General features: G+C 53.2%; 3 protein-coding genes across 19 annotated transcripts in view; 1 reads left to right on the forward strand and 2 right to left on the reverse strand.

The window, feature by feature from the left end:
* The first annotated feature begins 54 nt into the window (after nucleotides 1-54).
* On the forward strand, nucleotides 55-3,382 carry Acd (ACD shelterin complex subunit and telomerase recruitment factor). 7 transcript variants are annotated; one of them, XM_087216829.1, is made up of 12 exons: nucleotides 56-451; nucleotides 531-695; nucleotides 779-915; nucleotides 1,036-1,129; nucleotides 1,208-1,284; nucleotides 1,498-1,542; nucleotides 1,653-1,687; nucleotides 1,836-1,987; nucleotides 2,066-2,162; nucleotides 2,514-2,884; nucleotides 3,014-3,105; nucleotides 3,187-3,382. In XM_087216829.1, exons 2-12 carry the CDS (start codon nucleotides 597-599, stop codon nucleotides 3,263-3,265), a joined length of 1,278 nt encoding a protein of 425 aa, XP_087072955.1. In that variant the 5' UTR covers nucleotides 56-451; nucleotides 531-596; the 3' UTR covers nucleotides 3,266-3,382. The 7 variants fall into 7 exon arrangements, with proteins under 7 accessions (XP_021112513.2, XP_087072955.1, XP_012926998.2 ...); XM_013071544.3 differs by having other exon boundaries at nucleotides 56-378; XM_087216902.1 differs by having other exon boundaries at nucleotides 56-378; nucleotides 3,053-3,105.
* On the reverse strand, nucleotides 3,345-18,805 carry Carmil2 (capping protein regulator and myosin 1 linker 2). Of its 5 annotated transcripts, none has more exons than XM_087215785.1 (39): nucleotides 15,602-18,805; nucleotides 15,264-15,355; nucleotides 15,120-15,170; nucleotides 14,606-14,668; nucleotides 14,363-14,487; nucleotides 14,145-14,236; nucleotides 13,892-13,962; nucleotides 13,703-13,776; nucleotides 13,482-13,557; nucleotides 13,314-13,402; nucleotides 13,104-13,198; nucleotides 12,942-13,028; nucleotides 12,752-12,864; nucleotides 12,570-12,647; nucleotides 12,353-12,429; nucleotides 12,162-12,266; nucleotides 11,900-11,969; nucleotides 11,702-11,783; nucleotides 11,503-11,599; nucleotides 11,363-11,420; nucleotides 11,058-11,230; nucleotides 10,732-10,894; nucleotides 10,551-10,652; nucleotides 9,400-9,528; nucleotides 9,201-9,314; nucleotides 8,877-9,037; nucleotides 8,706-8,793; nucleotides 8,410-8,556; nucleotides 8,232-8,292; nucleotides 7,562-7,797; nucleotides 6,652-6,752; nucleotides 6,213-6,570; nucleotides 6,005-6,127; nucleotides 5,117-5,153; nucleotides 4,890-4,961; nucleotides 4,222-4,446; nucleotides 3,990-4,070; nucleotides 3,588-3,665; nucleotides 3,345-3,503 (listed from the first exon to the last, which is right to left on the reverse strand). In XM_087215785.1, the coding sequence occupies exons 1-39, from the start codon at nucleotides 15,639-15,641 to the stop codon at nucleotides 3,391-3,393; spliced, it is 4,197 nt and encodes a 1,398-aa protein (XP_087071911.1). In that variant the 5' UTR covers nucleotides 15,642-18,805; the 3' UTR covers nucleotides 3,345-3,390. The 5 variants fall into 5 exon arrangements, with proteins under 5 accessions (XP_087071911.1, XP_087071894.1, XP_087071922.1 ...); XM_087215768.1 differs by having other exon boundaries at nucleotides 8,232-8,295; XM_087215796.1 differs by lacking the exon at nucleotides 3,990-4,070.
* A 162-nt stretch (nucleotides 18,806-18,967) lies between these two features.
* Nucleotides 18,968-23,562, reverse strand: part of Ctcf (CCCTC-binding factor) — a 52,467-nt gene continuing 47,872 nt past the window's right edge. For 3 of the 7 annotated variants that reach the window (XM_004843024.4, XM_021256847.2, XM_087216249.1), the window contains 2 exons: nucleotides 22,028-22,192; nucleotides 18,968-20,465 (listed from right to left, as the gene is read on the reverse strand). In XM_004843024.4, coding sequence (XP_004843081.1) covers nucleotides 20,281-20,465; nucleotides 22,028-22,192 — 350 coding nt within the window. In that variant the 3' untranslated portion in view covers nucleotides 18,968-20,280. The remainder of the gene's footprint in view (nucleotides 20,466-22,027; nucleotides 22,193-23,562) is intronic. The other 4 variants (XM_087216271.1, XM_004843026.4, XM_021256848.2 and 1 more) reach the window with 3 other exon arrangements.

A 23,562-nucleotide genomic window follows, 5' to 3' on the forward strand; every position in this document is an offset into this window, starting at 1 on the left:
AAACGGAGATGGGGGTGGGAAAAGTCCTCCTCTGCTCTTACGTCATCACGCTATGATTCGTGCGTCCGGGGAATCTGAGGAAGGAAGGACTCGGCCAATCTGAGAGACAAATGCAGGAAGTGACATTTATTGAGCGTTATCTGTGTATTATTTCTCCTGGCCTTACAAGGCTGTGCATTTTGTAGATGAGGAAGCAGAGGCATAATAAATGTTTGCTGACACCAGCAAGGTGGCTACCAGCCAACTCGGACCACCATCGGCCACAGATTCCAGCCCCGAATCCCTCTCCACTCAAGATAGCCGTTGGCCCTATCCTGGAGCCACGGGAGTCTTGAGGAACGGCCCAAACGCGGGGGTGCTTTTCGAAGAGGTCCCTCGGTAAGAAAAGTCGGCCCAGGAACCAGCCCACCGAACAGAAACCTCCACGTAAATTTCGGAACACGACTCCCGGGTGCGCACGCGCCGCGAGCACTGGGTGGGGCGTGGGCCTCGGGACCCGCCCGAACGTCTCGCGCTTCCTCTTCCGACAGGAGGCGGGGCCGCAGCGCCGGCGGGAAACCTCCACCAGCTGCTTCCCGCTAGGTGCCGCCGCGGGAATGGCAAGCATGGGGTCTCTCGTGTTGCGGCCCTGGATTCGAGAGTTAATCCTGGGGTCAGAGGCACTCCCAAGTCCACAAGCAGGGCAGCTCCTTAAGGTAAGCTCCCAATCGTGGCCCAGAGACCCAGGCCGGGGGGCGGAAGCCGGGGTGGTGAGATTGACGCCGGTCACCGCCCCCAGGTGTTGCAGGACGTGGTGACCGCGGGCCCGTCCCACGTCCCTGACATTCTTGACGGCGGAGCCATGCTGCTTGTGTCCGACGGGACTCACAGTGTCAGATGCCTGGTGACGCAAGAGGCTCTGAACACTTCAGACTGGTGAGACGCCTCTGGACTCCGGGAGATTCGAGCACAGCTGGCGAGGGCGTGGTTGAGCCCGAGGTGGGCGGGACCACTGTCCTGGAGAGCTGGGCAGTGAGGGTCGCACTCGCCTTGCAGGGAGGAGAAGGAGTTCGGATTCAGCGGGGCCGAGGGCCGGCTGCTCCTGCTGCAAGTCTGTGGGGTCCGCATCCAGATCGCCGATGGTGGTGCGGTGAGTGGTGAGGCTGGTGTGGGTGGGTTCTGGCTGTTCTCGACAATTCTTGAGTCCTCCCCCCACCAATTTCTGCAGCCTGCGGAGTTCTACCTCCAGGTGGACCGCTTCAACCTGCTGCCCACAGAGCAGCCCCGGGTACCAGTGACCGGTTGGTAAGTGATGCCAGCAAGGGCCATGGGTGTAGCTTAGTTGCAGAGCACTTGACACGTGGAGACCCAGGCTTCAATCCCCAGCACAGAGTGTGTGCCCCCCCCCAGCTCTCCCCACCCAATAGGAGGCCTGGCTGGTGTTGGCCTAGGAGTTTGGATGGGAGGGCTTTGGTCTCTGGTAACATTGACTGCTTACCGTTCTCCTCTTTTCCACAGCAACCAGGACCTGGCTGTGCAAAGAAAGCTCTATGACTGCCTTGAGTAAGTCTAGGCTTGAGTTCTGGGGCCATGTGAGGTCTGTTCAAGGGGTGGCAGATCTGGTAGACAGGCCTCAGGATTGTTCCTGAGGCCTGCCCACTCTGTTTCTGTAGGGACCACCTTTCAGAGTCCAACTCTTCCAATGCAGGTACTGGTAGAGGTTGTCCAATAACCCTACCTAATTCTATGGAGTAACCTCTCCTGCGATCACCCTGCGTTTCCTCAGTGAGTACCTTTCCATATCCTACTCTCCTTTCTCTTTGAACTTTAATCCACTGTCTGGTCCCCTGTCCCAGGTCTAACACTGACCCAGCTTCTGGATGAGGTACAGGAGGACCAGGAGCATCGGGAGGCACTGGTGCGCCTGGCTGAGAGCTGCCTAATATTGGCAGGCCCTTGCACAGCACCCCCCCTCACCCACTGGGCTGCCTCTCGCTGCAGGGCTATGGTCAGTCTGGGGGTTCCCTTGGGAAGTGTCAGGGTGAGGGGTTGGGCAAGGGCCAGGCTGAGGGTTTATGTGTTATAGGAAGAAGCCCTGTACACTGTTCCCAGCTTATTGCTGCACATCTCTGACAATGACCAGCAAATTCTGAACTCTCTGGGCACCAGTCAGAGAGCACAGGGTAAGGAGAACTAGAGGTGTCATAAGGGGAGTTCCTGGGGCCCAGGACCCACAGTGCTGATGAGCCATCCCAGAACCGCCAGGCCCTGAGCTGTGCCCACCACAGTGGGCTCTGCAGGACTCATCTCTGACCCTGACCTCCTGACCTTCCATACCCAGTTCCCCTGGGGAGGTTCTCAGGCCAGAAGCACTCTCTGTTGTCAGTCAGCTACCCAGGCTATGCAGGATGCTGTGAAATGGTGTGCAGTGGGTGGGGCAAACACAGACCTTAGAGACCTTGCCTGAGCTCACAGGCCACTCAGCTGCTGTGAGCCGAGAGGGCTGTGCCCACAGTATGTCCCCTCCTCTTCAGGAGCCCCTGCCTTACCTTGGCATGAGCCGTTGGAAGAAAGCAGTGCCAGTGTCAGTCTTCTGCCTGCCCCATCCTTGGCTGCTCCAGACCCAGTGGAGAGGGATAGCTCCCAGCCCTCACCAACCATCTGCTCAGCTCCTGGCCCCCTGCTCCCCAGTTCCCCACACTGCAGTTACACACACAACTCTACACACCTGAGCTGCACCCCCAGTCTCCTGTCCCTTGGCCAGGCGTCCAGTCCACGTTGGACTCATAATACCAAGCCCCAGAAGCCTAACCTAGAGCTTAAGGAGCAAGAGTTGACCCCCAACAACCAGCAGCCTTCTCCAAGGACCAGAACCAAGAGAGCCCAGGAGCCCTGTGCTGTGTGGGTGAGCATTGGTCCTCTACAACTGCAGAATGGGGAGGGCCTTGGATAGAGCTGGAAGGGGAGTAGGGATACCCTTCGATGGGGTTAGGGCACCTTGTTGGCCTCTCCCCAGACACCATACCCCTTTCAGGATCCCCCCAAAAGGCATCATGATGGTTCTGCCTTCCAGTATGAGTACGAGCCACCTTGTGCCTCCCTCTGTGCCCAGGTCCAAGCTGCCAGGTGAGTTCCCCGGGGATACTCCCCATTCTGTTGGTCACCAGTGCCAGGCCATCTTGACATGGAACCATTGTTTCTTCCCAGGTTACCTCCCCAGCTTGTGGCTTGGGCTTTGCACTTCCTGATGGAGCCAGAGCCAGAGTCTGAGCTAACTGAGGTGTGAAGGATCATGCGGGCACATTGGTGGATGTGCACACACAAACACAAGTCCAGGCGAGGACAAACAGTGTTCCACACTCTGATTCCTTCAAGTTTTTTAATAAAATAATTTCATGCGGCAGGAGAGGATCAGAGGTTGGGACCGCCGCCTCTTTGGTCTGTGGCTGGGGAGGGTGGGCTCTGCTCAGGGCTGGAGGGCTCTGTGGGCTGTGGGGGCAGAGGCTCGGTTCCAAGGCCAGATCCTGTGAGGGAGAGGGAGAGAGGAAGGGTGAAGGTTATGCTGAGCAGTTCTCCCACCCTCCCAACTGGTCCTGGCTACCTCTTACCTAGGCTTGGGGATGGGGGTGCCTCGAGCTTCGGTCGACGCTTGAGGACTGGGGACCGCTGCAGCCGCAGGGGCCGTTCTAAGGGACACAGAAAGGCTTGCTGCCTGTCCATCTCCCACCCCTCTCCTTAACTCCAGTGCATGCAAGAGTGCACACACACTACTACCCTCAGCTTGCCCTTCCCCTGCCTCCTCCACCCCTGGTAGAAGTGGCTTTTTGGGAGGTGGAGCCAGGACGAGTAGGAGGGGGTTGTCAGACCTTTGCTCCTGGCCGTCTGGCTGGTTTCTCCAGCCCTCACACCACTAGTGGCCCCCTCCAAGGACCAGAACCATAATGGAAGCCCAGGAGCCCACCCTCCTCCGTCTCCTGCACTCAAGCACACATGGAGGTGTCTTCCCTCACCAGCAGGGCCCTGGAGCTGGTCCTCATGCACAGACACTGCTCGTCGGCCTGCCGAGAGAGGCCTTGGCCTCAGCTGGCCATCTAGGGGAGGCCAGGGTATCAGGGTATGCTTCCAACAGTTGCCCCCACTCCAGCCCTGAGTCCCACCTTTGGGCCCCCAGGGGAGGTGAGTTCCCAGCAGGAACTCCAGTCCTCAGCCCAGGATTGGGTAGGGGGTGGGATGCTTGCCTACCTTCATTCCTGGGGCCCAAGCAAGGGTCCTCTGGAAGGCCCAGGCTGTCTGGGGCAGGGCTGGCTCTGCGGAAGTTTGGGCTGGGACAAGGTGAGGAGGGGGGGCCTGGACCATCCTGTTGGCCCCAACCACGGCCTCTGAGCTCTGCATTCAACTGCTGTCCCAGTGTCTTCCAGGTGGCAGACTCAGGCCCCTGGACCCCTGGGCCAGGTCTGCATGAGGGGTCTGCAGGGAGAAGAAGTCAGCCAAGACCTGGGCCAGGCCTTGGGGATAGCAATGGTCTGACTCACTCTTTTTTTTGGATCGAAGTTGGGTCCTTACCCTTGCAAGGCAGGCAACAAAACCACTGAGCTAAATCCCTGGCACTCGGGTTTTTTTGTTTTGTTTTTTTGGTACCGGGGATCAAACTGGGGTCCTTGTGCTTGTGCAACAAGCAGCGAAACCACTGAGCTAAATCCTCAGCCCTCTTTTTTTTGGGGGGGGGACAGGGTTTTGTTATGTAGTTCAGGCTGGCCATGGAACTCCAATGTAGCCCAGGCTGGCTTTGAACTCAGAGTGGTCATCCTGCCTCAGCCTCCCAAGTGCTGGGATTAGCACACTATCATGCCCAGCTAACCCACTCTCATCTGTCCCTGTACCTCCCCTAGCACACAGTGGCCCTCACTCACCAGCAGACACGGAGTGAGTTCGGGACTTGATTGAGATGGGAGGGGTCTCCGTGGAGCTGTCCATTATGTCACCTGCAAGGTGGGGCTGAGGACTCAGGCACCAGACCATAGGGATAAGGGGAAGAAAAACCTGGCCTCTCCCCCTTCCCCCAGGAAAGCAAGTGCCTTGGGGACCATCTCTGAGGACACCCTTGACATACACTTCCTTACCCCAGGGTCCCACTTACCATCTGAGCCAGCTTTCTTGATTTCACCATCTTTACTCTGTAGGAAACAAGGCAGTCAAATCCCAACCCTGCCTCCCTCACCCTATCTTTTTGTTCATTCTTGTTCTTATAACCAAGTCACAAAATGCCCTCTATGAGCTGGGCAAGAACATGGCGAACCCAGTCCCAGCCCCCTGAGAGCTCACGGTCTGGGATAGCAGTTGGCACACAAAAACATGCATGCGCATTCATAGATAAACACATCCTGTTATTTCTTAGATCTGTAGTGTACTTTCCACACTTTATTGTTTCTAAATACAGGCAGGTCTCACTTATATGTACTTTCTGAAAAGCTGTTAAGTAGATGGTACATAGGCCTGTGGTTCTTAATAGGGACTGTGATCAGAATGACATTAGCAACGTGGCCATACAAGGGAATCTGAAGGCCCACAGGGAACTGCTGAGATGGCTGAGAAGGAACCTAGTGTAACCTATGACTGGATGCAGAGCAGGGAGGATCCAGACCAGAACACATGAGGAGGGTCTGAGATGCCCCAAGGAAGGAGAAAAGAAAGTGGCCAGGAACAAGGTCCCATTGGACCATGTAGCAGCAGGATTGGAAATGTGAATAACTTTGAAGCCCCTGGACTTTCAAGTACAGGTGACAAGGTCAGATTTCTGTTAGATCTGCAGAGAAAGGACTTTCCCAGGTTCTAGGAGGATGTGTTAATGGTAGACACCAAGAGGGAAAGAAATTGAATCCCATGACTATTTTGAGGGGGAAGAGAGTGAAACTGACAATTAGATCTGTGTGTACTGTGAGTCTCTTCCTCCTGGTCACATGTCACCTACAGATTTGCCATGTGTCACCTGCCCCCTCACTTTACACTCATAAGCCCCCAAACTCACTTGCTTCCTCTTGCCCTCGGCACCCCCACTGCCCCGGCTCACACCGATCCTCTGCAGCATAACTTGTACCCGCTGTTCAAAGGACGGGGTCAGCTCTGTGTCTCCCCGCTCCAGGGGCCGCCGCTGGAGACAAAGAGGGGTGAGTCAAGACAGAGCCCCTTCCTTGGGTTCCAGAAAAATCCTCATCCATCCTGTCACCAGGCCTCACCTTATCAGGTCTGGCATTCAGTGTCTCCTCCTCAGCAGGCAGCAGTATCATTGAGTAGGCCTTGCTTTCCCGTGTGTACCGAGGCCTGCTTCTTCGGGCAGGGTCAGGGCTGCTGGGGCCCCCCTCGGTCCCACCAGGCTCCTCACCACGGCCAGGACGGGCTGGAGGCCGCAGCAGGTCCCCAAGAGTGGTTTTCCGGGTGCGGGCAGCTGCACCAGGGCTGGTCTCTAAATCAGGCCGTGGACCCCGTGTTGAACGAGGCTTCTTAAAGGCAAAGAGGGTGCCCAACTTCTTTCGAAGTGTACGGGGGACAGGAGTGGCACCCCCTTCGGTGGCTGGGTCCTCCTCAGGGGCCCAACTGTAGGGACAACCAGCAGTGAGTGAGGAAGCCCATGGGCATCCCACCCTCTCCCACCCCAGGTAACTGCCCCTCACTCACAGGCAATCCTGCTGGATCAGCCTTTTGGAGAAGAATTCCTCCACGCCCTCGTCCACTCGGGCACTGAGCCCATTCCCTTCCTGCGGCAGGGCTGGGGGCACCTGGGGCAACACCATGAGGTCACAGGTCAGGGTTGAATGCACCTGTGACTTCTCCCTGCTCCCCTGTCCAGCAGCCTGCTGTGGGTAACAGCAGGATCCCAGAGCTGGGGTGACCCTACGGGGGTGCTGATACCAGCTCTCCCACTGTTCAGTGCTGTCCACACACTGCTTTCATTGCTGCTCTGGCATACCCAGCCAGCCCACACTCATTCCTATTCCACGAGTGAACTGAACCACCTGGCCCACCAGCAGGCTACAGCATCCCTGCGTCCCCGGGGTCACACATTCCACCTGCCAATCCTTCAGCTCGCAGCAGTTTCCTGCAGTACCCCCACCCCCACCCCCACCCCACCCGGCCTACTGCCGCCTGCTGCGTCAGACCCTGGGTGGGGGGGGCTCCAGCCGGCTCCTCCTCGATTTCCGCCAGTGCCCACTGCCCCTGCCAGTTCCCAGCCCACGCACATCTCCACACATACACCCACCGGACGCACAGCAGAGATAGGAGTGTCCCTAAGGCCCCCGCGGAAGGAGAGCAAGACGGACAACCTCGCACATCCACTCATGCAGAGGACCATTCTGAGGCGGAGTCCTCCACCCAGGGGCATCCCACTTGAAACCCGCACACCGTGGCCCCACATAGGCACGGCCTGGGTTAGGGGTTAGCCAGGACGAAGCCAAGACACGGCAGCACGACCAAGTGGCCTTGGGCTCTCACAACCAGCCTCCCTGCCCGCCATCACCTTGCGGAGCGACCCGACCAACCACGACCCCCAAGTCCATGAGCTCCGGCATGGGGGGAGGGCGCTCACCTGGGGGCCCCCCGGCGGCGGGCGGTGGTGGTGTTGGCGGCGTGGCCGTGGCCGCGCCCGGGTTGGATGGCGCAAGGGCTGCCCGGCGGGCGGCAGGTCCATGCGAGGCAGTGGGCCGCCTGGTGGCCCGGGAGCGGCGGGGCTCGGAGAGCCGCGAGCGGACGGCCCCGCCTGCGGCTCAGCATCTTCCCCCGGAGCCGCCAGCTCGGGCTCCGGTTCCGCTTGCTCAGCAGCACCTAAGGCAAGAGCACCAGAAGAGCACCAAGCGCCGAACCGGGGGAGGTGGTGGTGAGGCGCTAGGGCGGCGGGGGACCCGCCCTGGGCGCAGGGAGGGGCCCGGCTACTCCGCCCGCCCCGCCCCTCCCCCGCCACCGCTGTCCATGGTGCTGAGCGCGGCCCCGAGCGCGCGCGGCTCCTCATCGCTGCCAAGCATGCGCGTCCAGGGGGTAGGGAAAGAGGCAGTGGGGACAGGGGAGATGGCGACCTGGCCTTGCTGGGCTCAGGTCTCACTCTCTCCTGACCCCACCTTTGCAGACTGAACGCGGTCCTGGCCTGGCCTAGGCCTGGGTTAGAAAATACCCAGGACAGGACTTGAATGTGTCCAGGTCCCAAGGTCTAAAGGAGGTTCAACCCATTTAGGTAAATGTTGTTCCTTAAGGCCTTGGCTTACTGTAATCGAAGGGGACCAGGTGAAGACAGTGCTCAGGCCATTTCCACAGAGGACTTTCATCCTGCTGGTGAGGGCACAACCTCAGCCTTGGGTGGGGAGGCACAGCTCTCACCTTCCACACCCCAGACCAAGATGGGAAGATTTTGAGTCTTAGGCCTAGAATTCTGGGACCACTTACGTTCTCCTTTTCCTCTTCCTCTTCCTTGTCCTCAGGGAAGAAAAAACCTTCCAATGCCCCAGGCCCTAGGGGGCTGAGCTCACCTCCATCCAGTGCTGGGAGGCTAGGGGGCATTGCCACTGGTGCCTGCTGAGCCAGACTCTCCACCTGAAATACCAGATCACCCAAAGATGGGCATTGGTAAGAGAAAGATGAAGTATCCCTGGGCTACATGACCCCAGAAGACATCACAGAGTTCCTGCAAGAAGGATGGCCAGGTCACTCTGTATGCAAATCCGAGAACAGCTCCCCCTCACCAGCCGATCCTGGGCTGCACTCAGGCCTGCCAGAGCCTGAGCCACAATGTTCTCTGAAAGGGTCCCAGTGACTGACAGCCGAATGTCCCTGCAGGGAGGAGGGTATGAGTTAGTTTGCTGGCTCTGCACAACCTTGCACAGCCTTGCCCAGCCCAGGCCCACCCAAGCTACCTGAGTCTGGTGAAGACATCTTGCAGTAGCTGCTCTGGGAGCAGCTCTGGGAGGCCCTCTGAACCCACCAGGACCCCTTCTAGCTGCTCCCTCCAGCCAGGTCCCTGCAGCATCTGTCGGCAGAGGCTCCTTGTTGTGTCCAGTATGGCCTGAATGAAGTCCTGGACAAAGGTCAGAGTACAGTGAGGCTGTGGCCAGGGTCCAGGTCTTGGTTTGAGGCTGTACCCCAGAAGCCCCACTGACTCAGAGGATATAACAGTCAAGCCAATGGGATGGGGTCAAGTTTGCATATGGAGGTAGGGCTAGGGCAGGAGTACATCTCACCTGGATGTCCTGGCGGCAGACCTCACCCACCTGTTCCAGGAGGGCCTCCACCTTCTGCCGCAGCTGCCATTGATAGCTTGGGGAGTTCCCAGCCTCATTTAGAATGGGGAGAATCTGAGGTTCAAGGAGGAAAAGGAGTTTTAAGTTGACATGTGACTAAGAGGAGAAAGGTCCTTGTAAAGGGAAGGAGAGTGCTCACGCTGAGAAAAAAGTTGGCATTTTGGATGGCATCCTCTGCTTGGTGCACAGCAGCTTCACCCTGGGGTCCAGCCCCACAGCCCAGCAGCTCCATGTGCTCCTGCACCGACTGACACAGCTCATTCACCTCCTGAGGAGCATCAGGGTTCAATCCCACTTTAGTCCCCTCCTAGGCACCCAGACCCTACCTGCCTGCCTCCCTCCCAGGGTCTCTGACAGGGTGGGTGAGGCCCTGAAGCTGCATGCCAAGCTAGCCACTTAGGAACCCTATGTGTTCAAGGAGGGAGAGCAGTGTCTCTTCTTTTGGATCATTTTAGGGACTTGATACTTCCGAAGTGTCCAGAACAGCTTTTAGTCATTTTTTGTTTTAGAAATTGAGTCTGTCCACCACCAACCTAGAAGAAGTCTCTGCGTGTGTGTGTGTGTGTGTGTGTGTGTGTGTGTAAGGAGAGTGAGGAGTCATGGCACAGGAAGTGGGGAAGCAAAGGACAGTTGGTGTTGGGTGACAAGTGCATGTTTGAGAGTTGATCCAGAGGCAGGACCAAGGTAGGCTCTGATGACTCCAGTGTGGCCAGGAGAGACTTGAAATAATGTCCAAACTTTTGTTCCTGGCACTTGGTGGTTGTTGGCCTCAGGGAAATTGTACTCCAAGGAGGAGAATGGGGTTTGTGGGAGATGATGAGATCAGTTGAAAACATGTAGAGTGTGAAGTCTCCATAGGATGTCTAGGTAAAGGTGTCTGGGCTCTGGAGCTTAGGAGAGAAGGGATTTGGGAATGGAGAGATGGGAACATCTTGAAAAAGTCAGGAAGTAGAAGGAGATGATATCAGAGATAGGGCTGTTGGGTTTTGCCACACAGAGGTTAGTGGACAGGAGGAGAGCCCTGAGAATGGGAAGTCAGAGATGGGGTACAATCATGAAAGGTGAGGTAGGCTTTTTAAATACATCCTATCTTTAACAGGAGAGCCTGTTTACTTGCTTAAAGTAAGGCAGCCAGGGGTGTTATTGGGGAGCTATTTCTGGAGCAAATGGCTGTCTCTAGACCAAGGAGAGGAAATTGATTGGGACAGGAGGACTCAGCACCTTGGGCCCAGGAAAGTCATATCCTCTGACTCATGAAGACTTCCACAGTACTGTTGAGGGGGTACTGACCTGCTCTGAGTGATCTGAAACCAAATTCAAAGGCTGAAGGCAAGATGAGGGGCCAGAAGAGGTGGGATCCTCATGGTTATTCCTCAAGAGACAGGCTTGGATCTAGGGGCAAGGAATACTGAGAAACAGGGAAAGGTGGAGTCACTGTGCAAAGAATGTCAGGGGAGGAGGAGATCCGCACCTGATGGACTGCTCGTGCTGTCAGTTCTGGGCGGCTACGCTGGGCCTGGACCACATCGTTCAGTGGCAGAGGCATGTCCTTTAAGCTATGGTTCTGCTCCAGGGCCTGCGCCACGTCCAGCAGCCCCAGAGCAGATGTGTGGTTCCGATCCCAAATCACAGACCTAAACCAGGTCGGGCTTCAGTTGGGGGCAGAGCTCTACAAGGCCCCATCCAACTCACTGGCTTTGACCATTCATTTGTTCCACCAGTCTGCTCCTTCAGCCCCGCCCCTCATACCACACCCTCCTCCAGTATTGGTCCCACTCTTATGATAACACCGCCCACCGGAGCCTCGTGTTGACTCCCAGGGCCTTGGCCAGCATCTTGGCGCCCGTGTCCCCCATGGCGTTGCCACTGATATCCAGTGCAGTCAGGTTAGGATTGGTGCTCAGTGCCCGGAGTAGGACGCCGGCGCCCAGCTTTAGCCGCGAATCAGCCACGGACAGAGACTGCAGGGGCTGGGGTTAAGAGAAAGCCATGATTGGAGTTAGGGTGTCACCAGAGGGCAGGTCAGAGGGTCTGAGCAAGTAACAGCCAACATAGTTAAAGGGGTCTATTACTGAGCATCCCACAAGGTACTGTGAACTCACACAGTCGTCGTCTTGCATGAGCTGGACGATCCGGTGCAGGACGTCATCCAGGGTCTCCCTGTCAGCAGGGGCTTATGTCGGGAGAGGGGACCAGGGTAGAGAGGTGCTGCTTGGGAGGCCCGGGTGAGATGGGGACTCACTTGCACCGGACGTTGAAGTTTCTTCCAAGTGCTACATGTCTCAGCGACTGGCTCCTCCCGATGGCCAGCACCAGAGTCACCATGTCTGAGCCAAAGCCTGGGGGCAACTAGGGTCATGTACAAGGCAAGACTGCTGGGATAGGGTGGGGATCGGGAGTATGCTGGACAACAGGGAGGATGGGTTCTGGGCAGGACTTACCATTATCCTCCAGATCCAAGGAGCTCACGACGCCTGCATCGCACACTAAGTCTTGTATCACCTGGGCACCCGCAGAGCGCAGCTAGAGGTAAAAGGTGGGGTGCACACAGGCCATAGTGGGGGAGGGGCAGGCAGCCAATAACCCCACTCCCAAGGTGTGGGAGCTCTGCATGCTCACTTCTAGGACAGAGTGCTCACCTCACAAGCGCTGAGGTCCAGGTGCAGGTCTCGGATGTGTGTGTTGAGCGCCAGGCCATCCAAAACGGCCCTGGGAGAGGGTGCCAAGTGGGTGGTGGGAGCCAGGAAAGGGGGGCACCAGCATACCAAGGAGAACCAAAAGGGAAGGGCCAGTACAAAGGGAGCCTGGGGCTTTGGAGAGTTGGAGTTTTGGGGTAAAGCTCCGGAGGGAGGGTCAGGATGGTTTCAGTGAAGGGGCATGGTGGAGCACAGTGATACTGACCTGAGCGCTTCCGGTGGCAGTTTGCAGCCCGCCAGGCCCAGGTGCCGCAAGGTCTCTGCACGGCTAAGGAAGAGCTGCAGCGATGCAGCGGCAGCCGGGGACTTGCTAGGGTAGGGAGTGGGAGAAATGGACTTCGGATGCAGGGAGATGGCTCTTCACAGCCTTCCCCACCCTGGACCAGTACCCTTTACCAGCGAGAGAAGACATTCCTGGAAGTGTCAAGGTAGGTGAGGCTGGAACAGCAGCCGCTCGACAGCGCTGTGAAGAGCTGCAGGAGGAAGGTGTTGGCTACATGGTGGCAGCGGGGGGGGGGGGGGACCAAGCCATCCCTGACCCCACTCTGCCCTCCAATCAACCCAGCTTGAGCTTCCGAGCCCGGCTGATCATCCCCGCATGAACACCCCTCACAGTATCCAGGGCAGCGTCTGTGCCTGCGAGATTCAGGAACATCAAAGCGTTAGGACGACTCAGGAAACTATAGAGGCCCTGGTAGGAGGTTGAGGGTGGGAGGGAGTCAGGTATTTCTACCTAGGGCTTCTGGACATCCCACTGCCTGCAGTCACACCGATGGGGTGAGGGCAACTACTCACTCCATTGTCCTCTGAGGCCCCTAGTGCCCCAGGATTACAAGAAAGGTCCAGATGGGTCAGGGCAGAGTCAAAGGCAGCATTGGTGGCCAGTGCCTGGCCCAGAGCCCTCATTCCTGGAGAGGGAGGATGGGGTGGCTCAGAATCAGGTAGACTCCTTTCCCCTCTCCCACCCCCTCATCTCCTAGCCCACCTCGAGGTGTCAATCCTGTCTGCGCTAGGTTGAGTCTCCTGAGGGCTCCTGGACGATGCTCTAAGTGCCTGCTGAGTGCAGCCATGCCTGGGGATTGGGCAGCCCTGTGAGTTTCACATCCTCCAGCTTCCTGCCCCTGGGCTTTTCCAGGCTCAGCCATACCTCTATCATCCACCAGGTTCCCCGCCAAGCTGAGTTCTCGAAGCCCAGAGCTCGAATGTCCTGCCAGTGCCTGGGCCAGTCGACGGACAAAGTCTCTGAGGACCAAAACCCGAGACATGAGACTGACCCTGGATTCCCAAGTCCTCCCCAGGCACTAGCACTCATCCCAAGTTCCGAATCCCCTCCCCAGGCCCTACCCTGTCTCCTCACCCTCTCAAGCCACAGGTCTCCAGCACTAGCTCTTCCAGGTGGGATGACTGACCCATCATGTGTAGAATCTGTTCTGAGACCTCAAGGCTCTGAGACCAAAGGGTTATGGCTCAGTAGGGTGTACCCTGGCTCCAATATCCCTGGCTCCTTCCTGCCCTACAAGCTCACCAGCTTCATGTCCACACAAGAGAGGCACCGGAACCACAGGTTGTAGGACAGGGCAGCCACACTCAAGGCCAGGTCCCTGGGTGGGGAGTGGGGAGAAGGGCAGGGACAGAATTCAGGTCCTTCTGGCCAGGGCTAGGCCCAACATCCCCTCCATAGATAGTCTGAATATAGTCAGGAATATGGGTTCGGGACCCCCGTCCCAATCCTGACAGGCCTCGCACCGGCTGCCAAGGTGACTGAAATCTCCTAGGCTGAACTGGCGGCATCCTTGACGATGATAGATGGTGTCCACTTCCTGGTTGGAAAGAAAGTAGCTACAACTGGCTTGAGGCCACAAAGGGCAAGAAGGGGTCAGCACATATGGGGGATCAAATGTCTCCAGAGCCCCCCAGAGAGGGCCCTACCCTCACCCACTGAATCTCTTCTCGGAAAGGGAAGCCATTGTAGTCACACAGAGCCTCATATGTCTCCAAGAAGCCACCTGGGGAGGTGCCAGGAGTATGACAAAGGGAAGAAGAAGAGAGACAAAAAGAGATGGAGAAAGATCAGACCCAGGCTGGGTGGCACCTGTGACCCATGTGGTTCTGTTCAGTTTGGAAGCCCCTGAACTCCAAGGATCTGGGGCTGACTGGAAAGTCTATGTAGCCCTGCCTTGTCCCTTACCACAGGGGCTCCTGGGGGCCATGGACTCTGAGGGGTTACTTCTCTCTAGCCGAGCCAGCATTGAGGTGGGTGTGGGCTTCCGGAATAGCTTCCTGGGGAGTGGGAAAAGGAGAAAGCACAAGGGACTTGAAGCCCCTAAGAGAAGAAGCAGCCCACTGGTGCCAGTCAGAACATCTCCAGCTGTCTTCTTCTAGCCCTTTGCAGTTGCCAGGCCTTACCCAAGGGTTGAGCGAGGGAAGACCTTCTTGATGGCTGAAGCCACATGCTGGGCCAGCTGTTCTACGGTGGCCACACCAGGAAATTCTAGGACCAGCTCAGGCAGGGACTCCAGCTCAAAGGTAACCTGAGGAGGTAAGAGGTGATGGGCCTCAGCTCCATGTGTGGGGCCAGGTATCCCGTCCAGAGCTGTGTAAGGGGTTAGGGCTGCAGGTGCAGACATAGAGGGGCACCAGATATCTCACCTGAGGGGGTGTCTCCTGCAGTGCCATGGCCTGGACCTCTAGGTAGCTGAAAGTGCAATCCACCTAGGGAGTGATTGATGTTCAACTGAGCAAACCCCAAGAGCCACCTTCCTGGGACCCCAGTTGTCTTTTTATTTGGCAGTACTAGGAATTGAACCCAGGGCCTCCACACTGAGGTACATCCCTAGCTCCTTTTATTTTATATTTTAAGACAGGGTTTCACTAAGTCACTCAGTTGCCCAGGCTGGGCTCGAACTTGTGATCCTCCTGTCTCAGCCTCCCACAGCCCTGAGATCACAGGTGTGCGTTCCCATGCTCTGGTGGGTCCTCAGTCTTTCGTGCAGCCTGGACCCCAGAGGCAGGCCTGCTAAGACCTCCTCCTGTCTGCTGCCTGAATTCCAGTGCTGTTGGAAAGCCAGATCACATAAGGACAAGAGGACAACTGCAGATGAAAACCCTTGCCAAGGAAGCTGCTGGAGGGCAAGGGGGGTAGTGGCCAGGCCCTAGCACTCACCCTCAGTGGGAGGCAAGTATGTAGCAGGTAGGCCCTCCATCGCAGCAGCGCCTGGGGAAGACAGAGTCCGATACTTGGGCAGAGGCAAGAGACGTTCTGCTGGGCCCCAGCTGCCCTCCTGGGCTCTGCTTCTGCCCACCATACCAGAATGTGACTTCGCTCAGAACCTTCCTGGGGAAGCCAGGTTTTTAGGAGCAGCTCTGCCTCCTTTGGCCACAGGAACCTGGTGATCTCGCCTGTGGAAGGACAGCCTGGTGGATGACTTTTGTCCTCCTATCAAGGCCACTAGTGCCCAATGCGGCCACTGGTGCCTACCGCCTGTGCCAGCCAGAAAGAAGTGCAGTGGATCTGGGGACAACGGCCCCCAGAACAGGCATCAAGACGCTCTGGCCGAATTCCCGACTTCCTGGCTGGGTGAACCTTTGGTTTCGGGCCGCGCTGCCTCGGCCCAGCCAAGTGGGCAGGGAAGGGTCAGCGCTTACCTCGAAGCTCACAGGAGATGCTGTCGGGGGTCTGGGCCATGGAACTGGGCCGGGCCGGCCGCGGCAGCCCAACGAGCTGGGGCGGGAAAGAGCAGCAGGCTGGGGCCCACACAGGAAGCCTGGGGCGGCCCCGGGCCGCCCTTCAGCCACCTGCTCCTCCTGCAGCGGAAGGTACGCGCAGCTTCCTGCCAGCCGCCCCCGGCCCGGCCCCTCCCCTCCCGGGCCTTGCCGGGTGAGGGTTCGCCCGGGTTCGGAGTTGTAGGAGTGTAGCCGAGTCCCGTCGCGCAGGAACTTCGCCTGGGTGCACAACTGAGGACTTAAGGGGTAGTGTAGCCGGGAGGGTCGCGCGTGTACCTTGCCTCCTGAGGTCTCTCCGCCCGGCTTCCACCCCGCCCCGCAGTCCTTGCCGTGAACACCAGGGAGCGCTGCCCTCCATGGGATCCCAAAGCTCACTCTGGTGCAGCCCCTTCTCGGCCCGGGCTGGAGCAGCACAGTAAGCACCCAGGGTGAGGGAGTCGGCTCAGCCAGGAGAACCTATCTCCAACACCCGGCCCGGCCCTGTTGCTTCGATTGGGCTCGTTACTCCGTAGAGGATTCAATGAACTTCTGAAAGGGCGAAAAAGTCGCCAGATGGGTCCAGGCCCATCTCCGTAGCAGAGGGACCTCAGCTTGGTGGTGCCATTGGGTATTAAACCAACAACCTGCCCACTGAGCTACCTCCCCAGCCCTTTTTTATTTTGATACAGAATCTCACTAAATTGCCCAGGCTGGGGTCAAACTCACAATCCTGTTTTAGCCTCCCAGAGTGCTGGAACTACAAGCGTGGACCTTTTTTCGGGGGGGGGGGGGTACTGGGCATTGCACCCAGGGCCTTTGTACACTGAGCTACGTGCCCAGCAAATTTCATTTTCATTCAGCTGAAACAAGATCTCCCTAGCTATGTAGTCTAGCTTGGCCTTGAACTGATGGCAATCCTGCTTCAGCATCCTGAGTGCTGGAGTACAGGCTTTATGCTACCACACCAGGCCTTGTGTCTGGATTTTTGTTTGTGAAGGAGCGACTGACAGGGAAGCTAGTGTCTCCAGGACTGGGAGAGCCAGGAAAGTCAGACGGTGGAGCCTGCCAGGCAGATAATTGCTGCCCTGAAAAAGACCAGGGGACTTTGATTCAGGAGAGCACACAGGAAGGGATTATTTCTTCCTTTCTTCCATTTCATTTCAAATGTTAAATTCCACTCAGGAGGTAAGGAGTAGCCTCCTACCTTGCCCAAGGCTCATGCAGACACAGATCTGTAAAGTAGAAGAAACCATATACTGGGCAGTGGTCCTTTGGTTTTTCCCATCTCTAGCTGTTCCTTCCAGAGACAGTGGGAGGATACCCCAGACATCTGGCACCGCCCATTCCTCACCCTCCCATAATGTCCCAGGTACTTGGAGGGTGAGGTAGGAGCAGCACTTGAGTCCAGTGGCTCAGGGCCAGCCTGGGCAACCTAAGATTTTGTCTCTTAACAGGGCTGGGGGAGCAGCACACTGGAAGAGTTTATATAGACCTAGGTTCAATCCCCAGTGCCTCAAAAAAAAATACCCACTTGCTGAGATCTCCTGAAAAACTAGAACCAGGTGGAAAGTAGAAACTTAACAGTAGCAATTTGGAGAAAGCCTCCCCCGCCTAAGCAACAGGCACAGGTGTGACAGCCAAAGGCTGAGAGTGAGGATTTGGCTGGAGCAGACTCAGCAGTTACCAGAGGTGAGAGGCCTTGCTGTCTAACATTCTGAGAGCCTAGACCTAAACTCTTTAAGACCATGTGGAACCCTCAAACTACTTTTAGGTGGACAGCTTAACAGGTCTCATGCACAATTTTGATAATGAACAAATTATTTAGACTCTCTGGTCTTGTTTTTTGAGCCAAGGTCTCACTACGTAAGGTTTATGCACTATGTAGCCCACGCTGGTCTTGAACTTCTGGAGATCCTCCTGCCTCAGCTGAGTGCTGGGATTACAGGCATGCACCACTACGCCTGGCTCTTCTAATCCCCCACCACCACACTGGGGATCGAACTCAGGGCCTTACCCTTGCAAAGGCAGGTGTGGCACCACTAAGCTAAATCCCCCACTTCTTAATTTTCTGAGGAGTGGTTAACTTACCTGAGTGTTGGTCTAATGATTTTTTTGTTTTGGTGTTATCTTTTTTTTTTTTTTAACAGTAGAGAAAGAACAACATACAGTACTTAAATCCTTAAATAGGATTGGACGTGATCTTTATTAAGAGAAGTGGTTAGCTGGATGTGGAGGCACATTCCTATAATCCCAGAACTCTGGTTGGCTGAGGCAGGAGGAATACAAATTGAAGCCCAGTTTGGGCAACTTAGCAAGACCTTTTCTTAAAAAAGGGCTCAGGGGCCAGGGATTTAGCTCAGTGGTTCTGCTGCCTGCCTCGAAAGCGCAAGGACCAGAGTTCGACCCTGGGTACCAAAAAAAAAAAAAGGGCTCAGGATTTGAATAGATCATTATAATCACTGCAAAGGCCTTGGGTTCAATCTCCAGTAACTTCCATTTCCCCAAAAGCAATGAGGGCTCACTCAGGTGCTTGCTGAGCTGGGTAGCACTGGACAGGGGTGATGCCAGACCAGCTGTGGGAAAAGGAGGGTTTTTAGTGCTGGGGATTAAACTTGGGGCCTCATACATGCTAGGCAAGTGCTCTACTATTGAACCACATGCCCCATCCCTAGTATCTCTTTAGTACCAACTATGGCTTAACACTGAGGAAGGGAGCTGCAAACAGGTTCAGTAACTGTCTATCCAGAGTTCTGTTGGGTGGAGGAATATTAGTAACAGCTGGCTCTTGCTACTGGAGATTTTGTATTTAGTGGAATCACACAGGCCCTATTACAGGCTATGCAACAGAGGATCCCTTTCAAACCTCAGATCATTAGAATGTCATTTCTCTTGTCCAAACCCCAGCCAAAATAAAACCACTTTAAAGCTTTCAAACAATTTCAGTATATACCATCAGAAAACAAGCTACATTGAAGGTGCAGATAATTTAGCTTCAGTGTTCTGCAAAGAGATTTTCAATTATAAATACATCTAGTTTTTAAGTTATGGCCCATTGAAACAATTCTGGTAGGGAGCAAATCTATGGAATTCATGCTCTGCCAGGCTGAGGGCACTAACATGCAGTCCAAGGGGCTGACTGCCTGGCTTGTAGTCCCAAGACTTAGAAAGTGCTTGGTTATATTTTCTCAGAGGCCTGGCTAACCAGAGACCGTAAAGCAGCTAAAGCTGCATACATCTTGTCCCATGTTCCTAGAGCCACACATAGGCCCTTCAGGGCCCACAGCAGGAAAAATCACGTAAGAGGAAGTCTTCAGAGCACTTGTTAATCCGTTATGATTTATTAGCTGTACAGCAGTAGATCCTCCTCCCCAGCTTTCAACCCCATTACATATTTTATTACAGGTCTCATGTTGGTGTCCTAAAATAATGAAAAATATCACACAGTACAGCTAAGTACAAAATGCATCAACCTAGAGTCTGATAGCTAACTGATGGTTCTCTTAAAAGCAATACACAGAAGAAAGTGTTTGAAATCAGTAAGACTGAGGCGCTCTAAAAAACACATTTTAAACATGTGACAGTTCATGTGCAAGAATCACTTTTTAGTTGGTTTTTCTTCACATTATTATTATTATTTTTTTGAAGATCCAGAGTTTCAATTACTGACCTAGTGAAATTTTCTGGCCCAACTTGTTAGGGCTGCTGTGATCCACTCATAATCATCCTTCTGACTTTAACAGAGGATTTATAAAACAACATTCAGCTACAAACAGAGCAAAGAAAATGTCGATGGGAAATCATAACTGATAGTTAATTGTACAAGGTTCAATGGCTCCATGGGCTGGAAACCACATCTTTCCACATGGGTGTCCATCACTAGCAGGCAGCAGTCTGGGTGTTCTTCTGCTACATGATTGTGATCCAACTCCTTGTCAACATTTACACACCACCAAGTCCGTGGTTACTTAATTTGCAAGTAATTAAAATGCTGGGTTTTCTTACACTGCACTTCTTTTCAAACTCTTAATTAATGGAAAAGATTAAAATGTAAAAAAAGTTATTTACAAGCTTGACCATACCAGAAACTTTGCCAAGAAAGAGGCAAAGCTTTCAGGACAGAAATCGATCGTAGCATGCCATACTACTGGTGTGCAGCTGACTCCGAGCAAAGGGAGTCAGGGAAAAGCAAAAGCAAAAAACAGGTTAAAAGTCTAAGTCCTTCCCAAGTCTGCATTTACAATTAAAAACTCTCTTGGGAAGAAGACCATAGAACTCTGGGAAACCCGTGGCCATTCTGGAGTGGTTTACTAAATCAAGAGAGAGGGCTCAATGTCTCTGTTTCCTTCTAAGAAAACTAGTTAGGCATGAACATTGTCCTCAGCACTTCAAAGTAAACCCTCAGGTACTCAGGAACATTCCATGATTTGCTACCAGCAAACAGCAAGTTCTAGTTAAATCACATTTTTCTAACATCATCTTTGAAGTTTTCTTTCTCAGTATGTTTGGTAAAATGGTGTAAAATGCCTTTCCCAAAGCCAAAAGAAGAAAGAAAGGAAAAAAATTAAGATTCGGGCCGTTTAAACACAGCCCAAAGCAGTCCTGGAGACAAGCAAGCCCCATCATCACCGGTCCATCATGCTGAGGATCATCTCAGGTGTGAGGTCCCCATTGGGGGCATCTGTGGTGGCTGGCTGGGCCTCTTCTTCTTCCCCCTCCACAGGCTCAGCGTCTGGCTCTTTTTTGACTTCAACTATAATGTTCTCAATTGCACCTGTATTCTGGTCTTCAACCTGAATGATGGCTGTTGCTGGCAAAGAAGAGCATGAACAAAAACAAATGGCACATTAAAGCCCCCAGGGATCACAAAGGTCCTTTCAGACAGTGAATGGGATGGCAGCAACAGAGGAAAGCCTTAGTAGTGGCAGAAAAAGTCAATTAGACAAAACAAAATAAAACCATAAGGAAAATAAATAAACCATAAGGATCTAAAATGTGGCCATACATAAAACTCCAATATTCTAGAAACTGTCAAAGAACAAAATGCTGACATTCATCTTCATGTACCTCTCAAATTACATATTCAAATCCTTCGTGTATTTCATAAATTTAGGCATTACAATAGTATGAAAGGCAGGCAAAAAACAAAACACAACAAACGTCTTAAGCAAAAACAGCACATAGAATGTGACTAAGAATATTTCACTGAGTATACGACGTCAGTGATGTTTTTATTCTACAGCTCTCCCATACCCAGGGCCCACCACTAATTTGTTCACTCAAGGGAGTGTAGGTAAAATGAAAGGTTGGTTCTAGGATCTAGAATGAACCTCCTTTTCTGGATGGACATCTAAACATGGGGTTCTGGAAGAGTATTAAAAGAGATTCAACTCTGCATTTATTTTTTTGTGTAGTACTGGGGATTGAGGCCAGGACCTCTGCACTAAATTACATCCCCAGCCCTTTATTATTAAGTGGACCAGGCTGGGGAATGAACTTGTGATCTCCATGCCTCAGCTCCCAGAGTGCTGGATTACAGGCATGCACAGGGCTGGGGATTTAGGTCAGTGGTTCTGCTGCCTGCCTCACAAGCGCAAGGTCCCAAGTTCAATCCCCAGTACCAGAAAAAAAAAAAGAAAGAAAGAAAAAAAAAGAAAATGGATTATAGGCAAGCACCACCACACCTGGGTAAAACTCGGCATACCTTAAAAGGGGGGGGGCGGTTCCCAGATTTGGAGGACAGATGAGTAACACATTAGAGAACCTGCTATCCTGTGGATCCTCTCAGATTAGGAGGCTAGCACTTGAACCCCCCAGGCCTGAATTTCTTCAGAGGGGAAAGCTTAGTATACAAACTGCTTTATGTTTCCATTTTTTAAAATTTGGTTCTTGGCCAGGTATAGTGTCACATGCCTGTAGTTCCAGATTTGGGAGGCTGAGGCAGGAAGATCACCACAAGTTTCAGGCCAGCCTGGGATTCACAGTGAATTCAAAGCCGGCCAGAACTACATAGTGAGACCCTGTCTCAAAAAAACAACCACAGAATTGGCTCTTTTACTCTACCAATTCTGCTAGCTGACTATGACTTTGGTTGTTTTACAAAGCCTTCCTACATTAATAGGACCCTTCTTGTATAAGTACTCTTCTACTCTGGACTTTTTTCTTTGAAAAAATGTAGCAGGCCTCTAGAGACTTCTCAAATGTTCTTTAGTTATAACTTCTTCTAAAAAATCACTTCCTGAGTTTGTTCCCCAAAATGACCTGAACTTGTTCTCATGGCTTAGTTCCCATCTTCCCAAGAACATAGACCCATCTGGCTCCCTCACATACTGGGAGAACATGCAGCACACTGAGGAGAGGCAAGCAACTTACGCTGGTTCTGTTTGGGCTGATTGGTTCTGCCAGGTGGTCGCCCTCTCCGCTTTTTGGCAGGTGGTGGGGCTGGGGTCACGGGCTGAGGCTCTGGTTCAGGTTCAATTTCTACTGCAGGTTCCTCCTCATCCTCATTGTCATCCAGATCGGGCTCAGCATTTTCTTCTCATGGAATCAGGAAGTGTGGGTGGTGGAGTAACAGGTGGAAAAAAAGAAAAGAAATAACATGTGCTGTGAAGCCTCATTACGTGTTTATTTCCTTTATTAAGAAAACCCACTTTTGGGCTGGGGATTTAGCTCAGTGGTGCTGGTGCCTGCCTCGAAAGCACAAGGTTCTGAGTTTAATCCCCGGTAACAAAAAAACAAACAAATAAAAAACCACTTTAAAAATGTTTTTGCTAGAATTCTTGCTATTGAAATTGATGTAATGAACTGGTATTGTGGTAGAATTATCAAAGCAACTTAAATACTCCATTATTTACATTTTCTGTGATTGAAGGTTATTTTCCTTTTAGTTTCAGACCTCAGAATATTCAGTTTCAAATTCTAAGAAGCAACTCTATCTTTGTATTACTTATACTGTATAACAAAATCACAAAATAGTGTTTAAATTAAAAATAAAGCAAAAATTTCCTTTACTAAATAAGGATAAAGCAGGACACTAAGGCTGAGATAAACCAATGGAGATTTCTGATGCAGAAAGTGCGTCTGTGCATGTACAGGGCACACATACACTTTAGGAGAAGAGACAAAGATTTTGATGATCTTTGAGGTCCTATTTATTAGGTTAAGTGGCAAGAGTCCCTTTGGGAATATCACTGATTTTTCTTTTTTAAGGGCAAGTTTTTGGACTTAACTCCTGGCTGCACCAGACTCAATAGGTCATTATTAAAACATTCACCCCCTTACCTTTTCCCTAATGCCTTAACTGTCCTTGGTAAAAATAGGTTGGATAAAAAGAGAAGGAACTGGTACAGAGAGAATACTGACAAGGAGCAAGAAAAATGGCTTTGGTGCTCAGATCTTTGAATGTGTGACCTGGACACACAATCACACTGACCCTGTTTCCTTGGGTCATCTCCAGAACATGCCCAAACTACCTAATAGTGATGAGGAAAAGGGTAAAGACAGCACATGTAATTATGCCCACTAACTTACTCTACTACAAACACAGCTTTTATTTATACTGTATGTCATGATATTAAAAATCTCCCTTATTCCACTATTTCATTAATTAAAAGGCGTTGCTCCCATTTTATTGGAAAGGTGAGAAGCTAAATGATTTCTAAAGCACAACTAAACCACAGCGGGGAGAATTCAAACTTCTGCCCTCCATTTGGGGGGTGTTACGGTGCCCACACCCACAGACAGCCAAAGCACTCGTTACTCTTTGCATATTAGTATGGCACAAAATGTACACTGCCTGCATTCCTCCAAAAAGGCACAGGTTATTAATGTAACTCATTTCCTCTGGAACAAAAATGTTTAAATTTAGAGATCTGTTGGTAATGCCTGATCTTCAGGACAAAATGCCT

This window comes from Heterocephalus glaber, unplaced genomic scaffold (assembly GCF_053883595.1).
Source record: "Heterocephalus glaber isolate CG9 unplaced genomic scaffold, H.glaber_assembly_v1.0 deba00000071, whole genome shotgun sequence".
Classification (NCBI taxonomy): domain Eukaryota; kingdom Metazoa; phylum Chordata; class Mammalia; order Rodentia; family Bathyergidae; genus Heterocephalus; species Heterocephalus glaber.

What these genes read in the sequence shown, in the direction of transcription:
- Carmil2 (XM_087215705.1), bottom strand. Translation starts at nt 15,641, where the DNA reads ATGGCCCAGACCCCCGACAGCATCTCCTGTGAGCTTCGAG. An exon ending in ATACTTGCCTCCCACTGAGG is followed by an intron (nt 14,669 to 15,119) that starts GTGAGTGCTAGG and finishes ATCACTCCCTAG; the next exon opens with GTGGATTGCACTTTCAGCTA. An exon ending in CAAGAAAGCTGGCTCAGATG is followed by an intron (nt 4,962 to 5,116) that starts GTAAGTGGGACC and finishes CCCACCTTGCAG; the next exon opens with GTGACATAATGGACAGCTCC.
- Acd (XM_021256853.2), top strand. Translation starts at nt 597, where the DNA reads ATGGCAAGCATGGGGTCTCTCGTGTTGCGGCCCTGGATTCGAGAGTTA. An exon ending in AAGCAGGGCAGCTCCTTAAG is followed by an intron (nt 696 to 778) that starts GTAAGCTCCCAA and finishes CACCGCCCCCAG; the next exon opens with GTGTTGCAGGACGTGGTGAC. An exon ending in CACCAGTCAGAGAGCACAGG is followed by an intron (nt 2,163 to 2,513) that starts GTAAGGAGAACT and finishes CCTCCTCTTCAG; the next exon opens with GAGCCCCTGCCTTACCTTGG.